Source organism: Giraffa tippelskirchi, chromosome 8, assembly GCF_054371585.1.
Source record: "Giraffa tippelskirchi isolate mGirTip1 chromosome 8, T2T-mGirTip1v1.2.pri, whole genome shotgun sequence".
NCBI lineage: Eukaryota > Metazoa > Chordata > Mammalia > Artiodactyla > Giraffidae > Giraffa > Giraffa tippelskirchi.
In genome coordinates, this window is record NC_137282.1 from 67,739,048 (window position 1) to 67,753,566 (window position 14,519).

General features: G+C 55.3%; 2 protein-coding genes and 1 long non-coding RNA gene across 3 annotated transcripts in view; 1 reads left to right on the forward strand and 2 right to left on the reverse strand.

The window, feature by feature from the left end:
* Positions 1 to 14,519, forward strand: part of LOC145517351 (uncharacterized) — a 131,507-nt gene that overhangs the window by 66,533 nt on the left and 50,455 nt on the right. The window contains exons 32-37 of the long non-coding RNA XR_014061988.1: positions 1,416 to 1,673; positions 2,292 to 2,403; positions 2,624 to 2,721; positions 6,593 to 6,818; positions 9,062 to 9,319; positions 9,938 to 10,049. This is a non-coding gene — a long non-coding RNA (uncharacterized LOC145517351). The remainder of the gene's footprint in view (positions 1 to 1,415; positions 1,674 to 2,291; positions 2,404 to 2,623; positions 2,722 to 6,592; positions 6,819 to 9,061; positions 9,320 to 9,937; positions 10,050 to 14,519) is intronic.
* Positions 4,441 to 8,426, reverse strand: LOC145517138 (uncharacterized). Its single transcript, XM_081519399.1, has 3 exons — positions 6,058 to 8,426; positions 5,346 to 5,658; positions 4,441 to 5,093 (listed from the first exon to the last, which is right to left on the reverse strand). The coding sequence occupies exons 1-3, from the start codon at positions 6,292 to 6,294 to the stop codon at positions 4,465 to 4,467; spliced, it is 1,179 nt and encodes a 392-aa protein (XP_081375525.1). The 5' UTR covers positions 6,295 to 8,426; the 3' UTR covers positions 4,441 to 4,464.
* Positions 12,087 to 14,044, reverse strand: LOC145517109 (uncharacterized). The gene is made up of 3 exons (XM_081519368.1): positions 13,704 to 14,044; positions 12,992 to 13,304; positions 12,087 to 12,739 (listed from the first exon to the last, which is right to left on the reverse strand). The coding sequence occupies exons 1-3, from the start codon at positions 13,938 to 13,940 to the stop codon at positions 12,111 to 12,113; spliced, it is 1,179 nt and encodes a 392-aa protein (XP_081375494.1). The 5' UTR covers positions 13,941 to 14,044; the 3' UTR covers positions 12,087 to 12,110.

The window sequence follows — 14,519 nt, forward strand, 5'->3', positions numbered from 1 at the left end:
CTGTCTGGTTTTCCCATGGACATGTATTGAAGAGGCTTTCTTGTTCCCATTTGGATATTCTCCCCTTCTGTGTCAGAGATGAGTTGAGCATGGATGCTGGGGTCTGTGTCTGGACCCTCAACTTTATTCCATCGATCTGGATCTGTGTGTGTTGTTGTATTCCCAATAGCATACTGTCCGGCTCCTGCTGCTGCTGCTGCGGCTAAGTCACTTCAGTCGTGTCTGACTCTGCGCGACCCCATGGCCTGCAGCCTACCAGGCTCCTCCGTCCAGGGCATTTTCCAGGCAAGAGTACTGGAGTGGGTCGCCATTGCCTTCTCCGATACTCTCCTGAGGATCCTAGTTTGGTCGTCTAATTTCCTTTCACACAACCTTGGATGTCCGTATCGGGGCTTTTTCGTCGGATTGTATTGACAATTTAGGCTCTTTTCTGTTTCCGTACCCCTTTTGCAATTCTTGGTTGGGTGCGAAAATGCATTGGCATTTTGGGAGGAATAGCATCGAAGCTGTGGATTGCCTTGTGGGGCTGGGATATCATTTTCCAAATAGGAATTCTTTCAAGCCCTGAGCACAGCTTCTCTTTCCAGGGATTGGTGTGGGCTTGATCTTCCTTCTTCCATCTCTCGCCGTTTTGTGAGAACAGGTCCTTCCTTCCCTTCTGGGTTAGATGGACCCGTGGGGATCACTTCAGTGAATGGCATTGTCAGTGGGGGTGATAATTCCCTTCTCATTGGAAGACTTTGCTGTGAGTATTAGAAATGCAAGTGATTTCTCTTCCCCTTCCTCCCTGTCCATCTCTCAGAGCCACCGGGAAACAGAGGCCTCACCCAGGGTCACACAGGCCTGAGGAGGTACAACTAGACTGTTGATTCTTCAGGCCCTCAGTGCTGGACATCATCCGGGATACTCTGTGTGTGTCTTCCTCAGTCTGGTGTCCCTTCAGACCTTTCCCTAGTTTTCACAGGCTTGTTGTGTTGGTGTTCTTTGTCTGTTTGGAGACACATCCTTGATAAGCTTTGTGTTTCCACTCATTCGTCTCGCGATGTGTGACCTGTCTTTTGCTTTTGTACTGAGGTCTTTCCCACAGTAGATATCTTTGATTTTGCAAAGTCCACTGTATTCTCCTGGTTTTTTTTTGTGGACTGCCTTTTAGTTTTGTGTGTGAAGACTCAAAGCACGTGTCCGGTTTCGGCTCATTGTTCCTCTAGATTTGTGACAAGTTTTCATGGAATGTTTGTCTAGGGATAACTGGAAGTGAACTCGGTGTAAGGTGTCAAGTCTCCATCTTCATTCATGTCATCCCCTGCAGTTTCCAATACCCTGTTCCTGAGTGGTATTGGAGACCTTGAGGGAAGTTTGCTTGCATTGGAGTTTGCGTTTCCACCTTGATTAACTTCACACTGTTCTGCCCTCAGGGACACTGTCAAGGGGGAGTGAGGAGCAGCCTGCACTTCCAGCAGTGACCACACGGTGGGGCGAGTGCTGCTCTCCCCTCTGGGAGCCCCAGGCCACAGGCATCCCAGTGAGGAGCCAGCTCTGTGCTCAGCTGAAAGGAGTTAGTCTCTCAGGAGCCTCTGAGCCCTTCCGTTTGGATCACCCAGGGTGGGCATTTACTGTGACAGAAAAAATTGCCCTGAATTCCATGGACGGAAGAGCCTGGCTGTGTAGAGATCGTGAGTTGCCGTGAATCAGACACAACTGAGGACACAAAAATTCAATAGATTAAAACACTTTTTGGGTGTGGGGGGGAGTAAAAGGGGGTGATGTGGGTTTTTTTGTCTTATAAAATAGCCAAGGGAAATCTAGTTTAAACCTAAATTCACATATATGGGATAGGTATAGCTCTCCGTCACCCTATTAAAAAAACTACTAAACTTTTTTGAAAGTTTATTTTGTAGCTTCCTTGAGCACTTCATTGTGAAGCTTTTTTTTTTTTTTTTTTTCTGTGACTTTGGCCTCATTAAAAAGTACGGTTTGCCTTTACTGGATAATTTTGTTCATTGGTTTCTTAGGGAATCTTGGTAATATTTGAGTTTCCTGGGGAGTATGGTCACATGACCTGGCCCTGGCCAATCGGTGCCTTCCACCTCCTTGGCCACTGTGATTGGCTCCGGACTGGGGCAGTGCCCAATCGGGGCCCAGGGCCGGGCCTCACGTTAGAAGCCAGGGGAAGAGGAGCTCTCGTCCTGCTGGGGTAGGGGAAGGGGTGGGGCCGGGGGAGGTCAGGCTCCATAAGTGGGAGGGGCGTGAGGTCCGCCTGCGGCAGTTGGTGACCTTCCTGCTCCCCTCAGGGCAGAGCCGCCGGCGTGAGAATGAGGGCGCTGCTGAGCCCAGGGACTGGGATGGCCTGTTGCTGCTGTGGTCCCAGAGCTCCACCCGAGACCTGAGGGAAGCCGTCTGCCCGTGAGTCCTCTCCCGCTTGTCTGTCAGCTTGTTTGAAACATGCTGGGTTTTCTGCCCAGCTGGCTAAGGGGAGTCCCTGGAAACGCAAGGGTGTGGGTTTTGGCAGACTTCAGGGAAGACATGCCAGATGAGCCTGGGAGACTCCAGCTTAATCTGGATTCAGGAGATATCTCCTCGGGCCAGCTAGTAATTGTAGGATAAGCCTAATGAGTCTTCACAGGATGAAGAGAGTAACGTGCCAAGGTAGCAATCGATGTCCTCATTCGAGAGGTTGAAGCTGGTGCTCAGAGAAGCGGGGAACTTGGCCAGAACAAGCAGGTGTGCACCCAGACAGAACCCCCAGATCCGGCCATTGGAGCTCAGGGAGGCCACTGGTGTGGCTTGTCCCTGTGGCAGGGGCCGAGGCATGCAGCCCACCCTGATTCCTGCGGGGGCCTGACTTGGGAAGTGCCATCTGGTAGCTTTGAGACTCACCAAACCAAATTGCACTGGAGAGAGGAAGGACACCTTCCTTCATCCACCCCCCACCCCCGCCGGATTCCCACATACCCTGACCCCTTTCTCTGGATTTCGGAGCCATTTCCAGAGTCCCGCTCATATGACCTCATTCGAAGTGCACTGTGGACGAGCTGCCATCTGCAGCTGCTACCACAGCAGCCAAGGGCTTTAGCTCCCGAGTACCTCCCTTCCTTTGGAACTTGGGGGCCCTCTACTCCCCACTTGCACACCACACACCTTTGCTGAGGATTGTGGGGACCCTCACTCAGTTTGCAGCACGTTGTAGCCATCCCTGTCCTCTCAATACCTCCCTTGAAACTCAGCTTGTGAGCTCCTTTGGAGCAGCGTGGCCCACCTGCAACACTGCAACGGAAGAGACACAGCTGACAGTGAAACAGCAGCTTAGATCTGACGGCCGGAAAGCTCTGTCAAAAGGGACCTCCCTCTTCACACCGTAGAGGCTCTAGGAGCCGCCAGGGTTTCGGAACCAGTGCTGGGGCCAAAAGGACTCCACAGCTGTTTTCCTTCCTGGGGAGGGTTCTGGCTCGAGTGGGAATGGCTCAAGTCTCCTAAGGTTCTGAAAGCCCACTGTGTGCAGATTCACGGTACACAGAGAGCAGAAGGTGGAGTCCTGTCCTGGAGGTGGTCACAGCTCACGGATGAGCCAGGCAGGCAGGCAGGCAGGGCATGAGAACACCTGAGCTGCCTTCATGAGTGAATGGTGTGGGGGCAGAGGAAGAGAAGCCGGTCTGCTCCCTCGTGTGGTGCCCAGGGCAGGTTGTCCCCAGAGGAATCCCTTACGACAGTGAGGACTATCACGGCTGTTTCCCAAGGGGTTCTGTCAGTGCGTGTCTTCCCCGGAGCGGTCAGGCCGTCTCTAAAATACACTGGCCATGGGCATTGCCTCTCCTTGGAACTTCCCATCTGTTTCTCTTTTTTATGGAACAGTGAATTTCTAGAGGGGTTCTGGGCCACAAGGATGTTGGGTCATTTTCTAGCCTTCTGTCATGAAGAACGCTTTCCTGGGCGTTGGGGTGGTTTGTTGTTCCAGCTCCCTTTCTTGGCTTCTTTTGGGAGCTGGTGCAACAAGAGGAGCTCAGCCTCTGCCTTCTGGCTGAGATGGCACCCTTCAAACAGCAATGCCTGCCTGGAGATAATGATGGCATTTGCCAAAAGGGCTTCGTTTGGCACATGGTATCTTGAAAGGACGTACAACGTCCTTTCAGCTATCAAAGGCTAGTTCAAAGGACATAAACATGAGAACTCTCCAGTGGAGTCTTACAGTAGGTGGAGCGTCCGAAAAAAACTCCTTCAGTCATTTCACTGAGAGTCATTGATTGGGGACACCAAGAATATAGGAAGGAATGCAGAAGGAAAAGATGAAATTGTGTTCAGGATCGGGCGGAGGGATGAACAGGGCGTGCTTGCCTTGAATCCAGGCTTTGTTGGGGGGTGGGGCATAAAGATGGAACGGGTCTGAAACTACAAAGTGGTGATGGTAACACAGTATCACCAGAGTTACACAACAGTGTTCCCAAATTGCAACAATGATGAAAAAGTTTACTAATCCCAACTTAACCAACAAAAATACAGGAAACCACGCAAAAAAGAAAACATCACCAGAAAGGTGGAAACAAACCAAATGCAAAGCAGTTCGGGGGAAAGGAACTCCATGTCCCCTGGGGGCAGACCGAGTTGACGGCGTCCACGGTGAGCAGACAGGGATGGAGGCTGCAGAGCCGACCGCTCCCCTGGACGTGGTGTTTCCGGCAAGGGCTCTGGGTCTCTGTCCAGAGCGGGGGCTCGTTCTCCCTGCAGGGGTGGGTGAGTCATCGTGGGCGTCTGGGTGTTGCGCGGGAGCCAGGGCAGGCTCTCCCTGCCGAGGCGGTGACTCCTCCTCTGCCTCGGGTTCTCCTGCCAAAGGCCGAGCAGGTAGAGGTGCACGTGGAGGTGGAGGTTCTGGCTGAGGGGGTGGGACATCAGTGCCTGGGGCTGGGGGTCCTGCAGGCACGGAGATCCGATCTGCCCGGTGTGCTGGCCAGTACCCAGCTGGCCTGGTGTCTCTGCGAGGGCAAGTCTCGGTTCTCCATCTGCCCTCGGTGGATCCCTGGGTCCTGCACCTGGAGCCACCACCTCTGTAGGGACAGGTCTGGGAAGTGGAGCCTGGTTCCAGTTGGAGGCCAGTGCTAGAGCTGTGGGAGAAGCATCGTTTGCCCGCAGGCCAGCCTTGGCATGTGCGTATCCCGGGACAGAAAGCTTCCAAGAGATTCCCAAAGAATACCCAGGGTCGGATGTCTTTTGGGACTGAAGTGTGCAAGATGGGGGGCGGGGGGTGTGAGGCCAGCGCTTGCTGCAGGCCCAGCAGCAGCTTTCGGGGACTCGTCCCTGTGTAGCTCAGCACCCCCTCCGCACACACTCCCGTACACCAGCCCCAGCGTCCTCACCTCTGTGCTCTGGCGTGCTGGGCTCCAGGTCCTCCTGCTGCCTCAGAGGCCGGGGTTCTCGGGACTCTGGGTCGGAGCCGGGTGTGCTGAGCTCCGTGGCAGCCTCAGACTGGGCCGCCGGGTGTATCCTGGGCGGTGTCTCGGCAGCAGGCCTTCCCCGCCTCCGCTTCGCCCCCGGTGGGGCTGATGCCTCCGTGGGCACGCTCACCTGGAGCCTGCACTGGGCCTCACGGGCGGGGGGGTGGTGCTCCGACCCCTCCCTCCGGGAGCTGGATGGGGTGTCCCCGTCCTCGGCCTCATCACGTGGGAAGCTCTGCAACGACAGTGACCGTCAGCCAGCCATGCTGGGAGTTTTCCGAGCTGGGCCTGGCCAGTGGAGCCGCTGCTTCGGCCTGCTCGAACTTCTCTGCCCAGAAGGGTCAGAGACGTGTGTCTGCTCAGATCCCCACCCGGGAGGAAAGAGACCCACCTGAGGGTGTGAGGTCAGCCTGGGCGGCCGGCCCTGCCCGCACTCTCCCCATCCCGCCCAGCATGCTCTCCCCTGGGGTGTGGACACAACTTGTCCGCAGGCTTCTGACCCCACATCCACCTGGGCTTCCTTGAGGGAGACACACCCCGAGAAACCCGCATCCACACACACAGGCAAAGGACCCGGTGTTTCCGGGTGGCATGGGAGAGGTGGCCTGGCCCGGCCTGGGGCTCCCCGTGTTACCTTTCTGTTTCTCCGGGCAAAGGGCCAGAGGCGTCTCGGGGGTGCCCTGAGCCAACGTCGACAGGGTGCCCACGCACACTGCCTGTGAGCTCTCCTGAGGCCCCGGCCTCTGGGCAGGGGCAAACAGCAGAACATCTCGGCAGCAAGTGATCTGGCTGGGGGCTCCTCTCCGCTCTCGAGGCCTGGATACCCGGGTTGCGGGTTCTGTTGGGTTCTGTTGCCGGCAGGTGACATCATTTCCTGGGGTTCGTGCTGAGGTCCCTTCCCCAAAACTTCCCAAGCGAATCCCTGGGTTTCTGACTGCTCGACCACCACCCTTAAGCCATGTGCAGGCACAGTGACACCCACCCAGCCCAGCCGACAGCCCTGGGGAGGCCTGGGTGCAGCCAGGGCCTGAGCTCCGAGGGCCCCGCTGCTCTCAGACCAGGCTCCTTCTTCTCATAAGTGGTGTGGCCCTGGACAAGCATATGCCCCTCAGGGTTTCCCCAGTCTCTCCATCTGCAGAGTGGCGGTCATTCTCCCATCTGCTTCCTAGGTCTGTCGGCCTACGAGCAGCTCCATGCCTTTCCACCTGGGGCCGATATCACGTGGAGCGTGTGCGCTGAGACTTCAGAAAGAAAGATTCCTTCCTGGGCTGACACAGCACAGAATGGGGCAGAACGAGGCCTGGATGTGCCGTGGTACCCAGGAAAAGGCACTCCCCCTCCTGACTGTTTTGAGACCCCGCATCCAAGTTGGAGGACCGAAAGGAAGACTCGAAGGTCTCCCTCTCTTATAGAAAAGAGTGGCCAACTTTCTGGTCCTCTGTTTCCATTGAGATTCTGTTCAAGTGTCCCAGCTCGGCTTCTGCGGGTGGCTGAGCTTCTAATGGCTCCCTGCGTTCTTGTCTTTTCCTCTCCAAACCTTCCGTCCTTTTCCCCCTTCTGGGGTGGATGGGCGCTGTCATTGCTTCTACCTTCGAGACAGATTGATGAAAAGTCTGGACCATCGACTCCTTTCCTCTCTTTGGTTCCGTGTCTCTCTCTGGCTGTGTCCCTCTCTTTTCCTTTCTCAATTCAGTCTGTGTCTTCCTCTTTCTCTCTCGTGTGTGGACGGATGGATGCTAGGAATGCACATGTATATGATTAGATGAGGGTTATGTTTTAGGGATAGGTTAGAGGGAGAGAAAGGCTTTAGGTCGGAGTTGGTCATGGGGGAAGGGTCAAGGGTGGTGGTGGTGTTTCTTGGAATCTGAGTGCTGTGCATTCTTCGTCTCTTTCCATATGAACCCCTTCTCAGATACACCACTTGCAAGGAGTCTCTCGTGTTCCGTTTCCTCTCTTTTGCATTTGTGAATGCTTGCTTAGCTTCTCTGTTGTGAAGAGGTTCCATTGGATGGAAACCCATTGGTGTACTTCGTGTACCTCTTTCCCTTACTTGAAGAGACCCATTTCTACCTCCGCCCAGCAAATGGCAAGGAGACTCTGATGTTAAGGAGCCTTTGACCTACGCTTCTTTCTAGCTATCTCATGACATCAGCCTTTAGGGTGAGGTTTTCCCCGATATTGAGGTGGTCTGAGATCAAAACCAATAGCGTTCTTCAGATGTAGCTGTCTGGTTTTCCCATGGACATGTATTGAAGAGGCTTTCTTGTTCCCATTTGGATATTCTCCCCTTCTGTGTCAGAGATGAGTTGAGCATGGATGCTGGGGTCTGTGTCTGGACCCTCAACTTTATTCCATCGATCTGGATCTGTGTGTGTTGTTGTATTCCCAATAGCATACTGTCCGGCTCCTGCTGCTGCTGCTGCGGCTAAGTCACTTCAGTCGTGTCTGACTCTGCGCGACCCCATGGCCTGCAGCCTACCAGGCTCCTCCGTCCAGGGCATTTTCCAGGCAAGAGTACTGGAGTGGGTCGCCATTGCCTTCTCCGATACTCTCCTGAGGATCCTAGTTTGGTCGTCTAATTTCCTTTCACACAACCTTGGATGTCCGTATCGGGGCTTTTTCGTCGGATTGTATTGACAATTTAGGCTCTTTTCTGTTTCCGTACCCCTTTTGCAATTCTTGGTTGGGTGCGAAAATGCATTGGCATTTTGGGAGGAATAGCATCGAAGCTGTGGATTGCCTTGTGGGGCTGGGATATCATTTTCCAAATAGGAATTCTTTCAAGCCCTGAGCACAGCTTCTCTTTCCAGGGATTGGTGTGGGCTTGATCTTCCTTCTTCCATCTCTCGCCGTTTTGTGAGAACAGGTCCTTCCTTCCCTTCTGGGTTAGATGGACCCGTGGGGATCACTTCAGTGAATGGCATTGTCAGTGGGGGTGATAATTCCCTTCTCATTGGAAGACTTTGCTGTGAGTATTAGAAATGCAAGTGATTTCTCTTCCCCTTCCTCCCTGTCCATCTCTCAGAGCCACCGGGAAACAGAGGCCTCACCCAGGGTCACACAGGCCTGAGGAGGTACAACTAGACTGTTGATTCTTCAGGCCCTCAGTGCTGGACATCATCCGGGATACTCTGTGTGTGTCTTCCTCAGTCTGGTGTCCCTTCAGACCTTTCCCTAGTTTTCACAGGCTTGTTGTGTTGGTGTTCTTTGTCTGTTTGGAGACACATCCTTGATAAGCTTTGTGTTTCCACTCATTCGTCTCGCGATGTGTGACCTGTCTTTTGCTTTTGTACTGAGGTCTTTCCCACAGTAGATATCTTTGATTTTGCAAAGTCCACTGTATTCTCCTGGTTTTTTTTTGTGGACTGCCTTTTAGTTTTGTGTGTGAAGACTCAAAGCACGTGTCCGGTTTCGGCTCATTGTTCCTCTAGATTTGTGACAAGTTTTCATGGAATGTTTGTCTAGGGATAACTGGAAGTGAACTCGGTGTAAGGTGTCAAGTCTCCATCTTCATTCATGTCATCCCCTGCAGTTTCCAATACCCTGTTCCTGAGTGGTATTGGAGACCTTGAGGGAAGTTTGCTTGCATTGGAGTTTGCGTTTCCACCTTGATTAACTTCACACTGTTCTGCCCTCAGGGACACTGTCAAGGGGGAGTGAGGAGCAGCCTGCACTTCCAGCAGTGACCACACGGTGGGGCGAGTGCTGCTCTCCCCTCTGGGAGCCCCAGGCCACAGGCATCCCAGTGAGGAGCCAGCTCTGTGCTCAGCTGAAAGGAGTTAGTCTCTCAGGAGCCTCTGAGCCCTTCCGTTTGGATCACCCAGGGTGGGCATTTACTGTGACAGAAAAAATTGCCCTGAATTCCATGGACGGAAGAGCCTGGCTGTGTAGAGATCGTGAGTTGCCGTGAATCAGACACAACTGAGGACACAAAAATTCAATAGATTAAAACACTTTTTGGGTGTGGGGGGGAGTAAAAGGGGGTGATGTGGGTTTTTTTGTCTTATAAAATAGCCAAGGGAAATCTAGTTTAAACCTAAATTCACATATATGGGATAGGTATAGCTCTCCGTCACCCTATTAAAAAAACTACTAAACTTTTTTGAAAGTTTATTTTGTAGCTTCCTTGAGCACTTCATTGTGAAGCTTTTTTTTTTTTTTTTTTTCTGTGACTTTGGCCTCATTAAAAAGTACGGTTTGCCTTTACTGGATAATTTTGTTCATTGGTTTCTTAGGGAATCTTGGTAATATTTGAGTTTCCTGGGGAGTATGGTCACATGACCTGGCCCTGGCCAATCGGTGCCTTCCACCTCCTTGGCCACTGTGATTGGCTCCGGACTGGGGCAGTGCCCAATCGGGGCCCAGGGCCGGGCCTCACGTTAGAAGCCAGGGGAAGAGGAGCTCTCGTCCTGCTGGGGTAGGGGAAGGGGTGGGGCCGGGGGAGGTCAGGCTCCATAAGTGGGAGGGGCGTGAGGTCCGCCTGCGGCAGTTGGTGACCTTCCTGCTCCCCTCAGGGCAGAGCCGCCGGCGTGAGAATGAGGGCGCTGCTGAGCCCAGGGACTGGGATGGCCTGTTGCTGCTGTGGTCCCAGAGCTCCACCCGAGACCTGAGGGAAGCCGTCTGCCCGTGAGTCCTCTCCCGCTTGTCTGTCAGCTTGTTTGAAACATGCTGGGTTTTCTGCCCAGCTGGCTAAGGGGAGTCCCTGGAAACGCAAGGGTGTGGGTTTTGGCAGACTTCAGGGAAGACATGCCAGATGAGCCTGGGAGACTCCAGCTTAATCTGGATTCAGGAGATATCTCCTCGGGCCAGCTAGTAATTGTAGGATAAGCCTAATGAGTCTTCACAGGATGAAGAGAGTAACGTGCCAAGGTAGCAATCGATGTCCTCATTCGAGAGGTTGAAGCTGGTGCTCAGAGAAGCGGGGAACTTGGCCAGAACAAGCAGGTGTGCACCCAGACAGAACCCCCAGATCCGGCCATTGGAGCTCAGGGAGGCCACTGGTGTGGCTTGTCCCTGTGGCAGGGGCCGAGGCATGCAGCCCACCCTGATTCCTGCGGGGGCCTGACTTGGGAAGTGCCATCTGGTAGCTTTGAGACTCACCAAACCAAATTGCACTGGAGAGAGGAAGGACACCTTCCTTCATCCACCCCCCACCCCCGCCGGATTCCCACATACCCTGACCCCTTTCTCTGGATTTCGGAGCCATTTCCAGAGTCCCGCTCATATGACCTCATTCGAAGTGCACTGTGGACGAGCTGCCATCTGCAGCTGCTACCACAGCAGCCAAGGGCTTTAGCTCCCGAGTACCTCCCTTCCTTTGGAACTTGGGGGCCCTCTACTCCCCACTTGCACACCACACACCTTTGCTGAGGATTGTGGGGACCCTCACTCAGTTTGCAGCACGTTGTAGCCATCCCTGTCCTCTCAATACCTCCCTTGAAACTCAGCTTGTGAGCTCCTTTGGAGCAGCGTGGCCCACCTGCAACACTGCAACGGAAGAGACACAGCTGAGAGTGAAACAGCAGCTTAGATCTGACGGCCGGAAAGCTCTGTCAAAAGGGACCTCCCTCTTCACACCGTAGAGGCTCTAGGAGCCGCCAGGGTTTCGGAACCAGTGCTGGGGCCAAAAGGACTCCACAGCTGTTTTCCTTCCTGGGGAGGGTTCTGGCTCGAGTGGGAATGGCTCAAGTCTCCTAAGGTTCTGAAAGCCCACTGTGTGCAGATTCACGGTACACAGAGAGCAGAAGGTGGAGTCCTGTCCTGGAGGTGGTCACAGCTCACGGATGAGCCAGGCAGGCAGGCAGGCAGGGCATGAGAACACCTGAGCTGCCTTCATGAGTGAATGGTGTGGGGGCAGAGGAAGAGAAGCCGGTCTGCTCCCTCGTGTGGTGCCCAGGGCAGGTTGTCCCCAGAGGAATCCCTTACGACAGTGAGGACTATCACGGCTGTTTCCCAAGGGGTTCTGTCAGTGCGTGTCTTCCCCGGAGCGGTCAGGCCGTCTCTAAAATACACTGGCCATGGGCATTGCCTCTCCTTGGAACTTCCCATCTGTTTCTCTTTTTTATGGAACAGTGAATTTCTAGAGGGGTTCTGGGCCACAAGGATGTTGGGTCATTTTCTAGCCTTCTGTCATGAAGAACGCTTTCCTGGGCGTTGGGGTGGTTTGTTGTTCCAGCTCCCTTTCTTGGCTTCTTTTGGGAGCTGGTGCAACAAGAGGAGCTCAGCCTCTGCCTTCTGGCTGAGATGGCACCCTTCAAACAGCAATGCCTGCCTGGAGATAATGATGGCATTTGCCAAAAGGGCTTCGTTTGGCACATGGTATCTTGAAAGGACGTACAACGTCCTTTCAGCTATCAAAGGCTAGTTCAAAGGACATAAACATGAGAACTCTCCAGTGGAGTCTTACAGTAGGTGGAGCGTCCGAAAAAAACTCCTTCAGTCATTTCACTGAGAGTCATTGATTGGGGACACCAAGAATATAGGAAGGAATGCAGAAGGAAAAGATGAAATTGTGTTCAGGATCGGGCGGAGGGATGAACAGGGCGTGCTTGCCTTGAATCCAGGCTTTGTTGGGGGGTGGGGCATAAAGATGGAACGGGTCTGAAACTACAAAGTGGTGATGGTAACACAGTATCACCAGAGTTACACAACAGTGTTCCCAAATTGCAACAATGATGAAAAAGTTTACTAATCCCAACTTAACCAACAAAAATACAGGAAACCACGCAAAAAAGAAAACATCACCAGAAAGGTGGAAACAAACCAAATGCAAAGCAGTTCGGGGGAAAGGAACTCCATGTCCCCTGGGGGCAGACCGAGTTGACGGCGTCCACGGTGAGCAGACAGGGATGGAGGCTGCAGAGCCGACCGCTCCCCTGGACGTGGTGTTTCCGGCAAGGGCTCTGGGTCTCTGTCCAGAGCGGGGGCTCGTTCTCCCTGCAGGGGTGGGTGAGTCATCGTGGGCGTCTGGGTGTTGCGCGGGAGCCAGGGCAGGCTCTCCCTGCCGAGGCGGTGACTCCTCCTCTGCCTCGGGTTCTCCTGCCAAAGGCCGAGCAGGTAGAGGTGCACGTGGAGGTGGAGGTTCTGGCTGAGGGGGTGGGACATCAGTGCCTGGGGCTGGGGGTCCTGCAGGCACGGAGATCCGATCTGCCCGGTGTGCTGGCCAGTACCCAGCTGGCCTGGTGTCTCTGCGAGGGCAAGTCTCGGTTCTCCATCTGCCCTCGGTGGATCCCTGGGTCCTGCACCTGGAGCCACCACCTCTGTAGGGACAGGTCTGGGAAGTGGAGCCTGGTTCCAGTTGGAGGCCAGTGCTAGAGCTGTGGGAGAAGCATCGTTTGCCCGCAGGCCAGCCTTGGCATGTGCGTATCCCGGGACAGAAAGCTTCCAAGAGATTCCCAAAGAATACCCAGGGTCGGATGTCTTTTGGGACTGAAGTGTGCAAGATGGGGGGCGGGGGGTGTGAGGCCAGCGCTTGCTGCAGGCCCAGCAGCAGCTTTCGGGGACTCGTCCCTGTGTAGCTCAGCACCCCCTCCGCACACACTCCCGTACACCAGCCCCAGCGTCCTCACCTCTGTGCTCTGGCGTGCTGGGCTCCAGGTCCTCCTGCTGCCTCAGAGGCCGGGGTTCTCGGGACTCTGGGTCGGAGCCGGGTGTGCTGAGCTCCGTGGCAGCCTCAGACTGGGCCGCCGGGTGTATCCTGGGCGGTGTCTCGGCAGCAGGCCTTCCCCGCCTCCGCTTCGCCCCCGGTGGGGCTGATGCCTCCGTGGGCACGCTCACCTGGAGCCTGCACTGGGCCTCACGGGCGGGGGGGTGGTGCTCCGACCCCTCCCTCCGGGAGCTGGATGGGGTGTCCCCGTCCTCGGCCTCATCACGTGGGAAGCTCTGCAACGACAGTGACCGTCAGCCAGCCATGCTGGGAGTTTTCCGAGCTGGGCCTGGCCAGTGGAGCCGCTGCTTCGGCCTGCTCGAACTTCTCTGCCCAGAAGGGTCAGAGACGTGTGTCTGCTCAGATCCCCACCCGGGAGGAAAGAGACCCACCTGAGGGTGTGAGGTCAGCCTGGGCGGCCGGCCCTGCCCGCACTCTCCCCATCCCGCCCAGCATGCTCTCCCCTGGGGTGTGGACACAACTTGTCCGCAGGCTTCTGACCCCACATCCACCTGGGCTTCCTTGAGGGAGACACACCCCGAGAAACCCGCATCCACACACACAGGCAAAGGACCCGGTGTTTCCGGGTGGCATGGGAGAGGTGGCCTGGCCCGGCCTGGGGCTCCCCGTGTTACCTTTCTGTTTCTCCGGGCAAAGGGCCAGAGGCGTCTCGGGGGTGCCCTGAGCCAACGTCGACAGGGTGCCCACGCACACTGCCTGTGAGCTCTCCTGAGGCCCCGGCCTCTGGGCAGGGGCAAACAGCAGAACATCTCGGCAGCAAGTGATCTGGCTGGGGGCTCCTCTCCGCTCTCGAGGCCTGGATACCCGGGTTGCGGGTTCTGTTGGGTTCTGTTGCCGGCAGGTGACATCATTTCCTGGGGTTCGTGCTGAGGTCCCTTCCCCAAAACTTCCCAAGCGAATCCCTGGGTTTCTGACTGCTCGACCACCACCCTTAAGCCATGTGCAGGCACAGTGACACCCACCCAGCCCAGCCGACAGCCCTGGGGAGGCCTGGGTGCAGCCAGGGCCTGAGCTCCGAGGGCCCCGCTGCTCTCAGACCAGGCTCCTTCTTCTCATAAGTGGTGTGGCCCTGGACAAGCATATGCCCCTCAGGGTTTCCCCAGTCTCTCCATCTGCAGAGTGGCGGTCATTCTCCCATCTGCTTCCTAGGTCTGTCGGCCTACGAGCAGCTCCATGCCTTTCCACCTGGGGCCGATATCACGTGGAGCGTGTGCGCTGAGACTTCAGAAAGAAAGATTCCTTCCTGGGCTGACACAGCACAGAATGGGGCAGAACGAGGCCTGGATGTGCCGTGGTACCCAGGAAAAGGCACTCCCCCTCCTGACTGTTTTGAGACCCCGCATCCAAGTTGGAGGACCGAAAGGAAGACTCGAAGGTCTCCCTCTCTTATAGAAAAGAGTGGCCAACTTTCTGGTCCTCTGTTTCCATTG

Bases quoted from the DNA above. Each gene is read 5' to 3' on its own strand.
- LOC145517138 (XM_081519399.1), bottom strand. From the start codon at position 6,294: ATGATGTCACCTGCCGGCAACAGAACCCAACAGAACCCGCAACCCGGG. The intron at 5,659-6,057 runs GTAACACGGGGA...CTGTCGTTGCAG, and splicing joins TTGCCCGGAGAAACAGAAAG to AGCTTCCCACGTGATGAGGC. The intron at 5,094-5,345 runs GTGAGGACGCTG...CTTCTCCCACAG, and splicing joins CAGCACGCCAGAGCACAGAG to CTCTAGCACTGGCCTCCAAC.
- LOC145517109 (XM_081519368.1), bottom strand. From the start codon at position 13,940: ATGATGTCACCTGCCGGCAACAGAACCCAACAGAACCCGCAACCCGGG. The intron at 13,305-13,703 runs GTAACACGGGGA...CTGTCGTTGCAG, and splicing joins TTGCCCGGAGAAACAGAAAG to AGCTTCCCACGTGATGAGGC. The intron at 12,740-12,991 runs GTGAGGACGCTG...CTTCTCCCACAG, and splicing joins CAGCACGCCAGAGCACAGAG to CTCTAGCACTGGCCTCCAAC.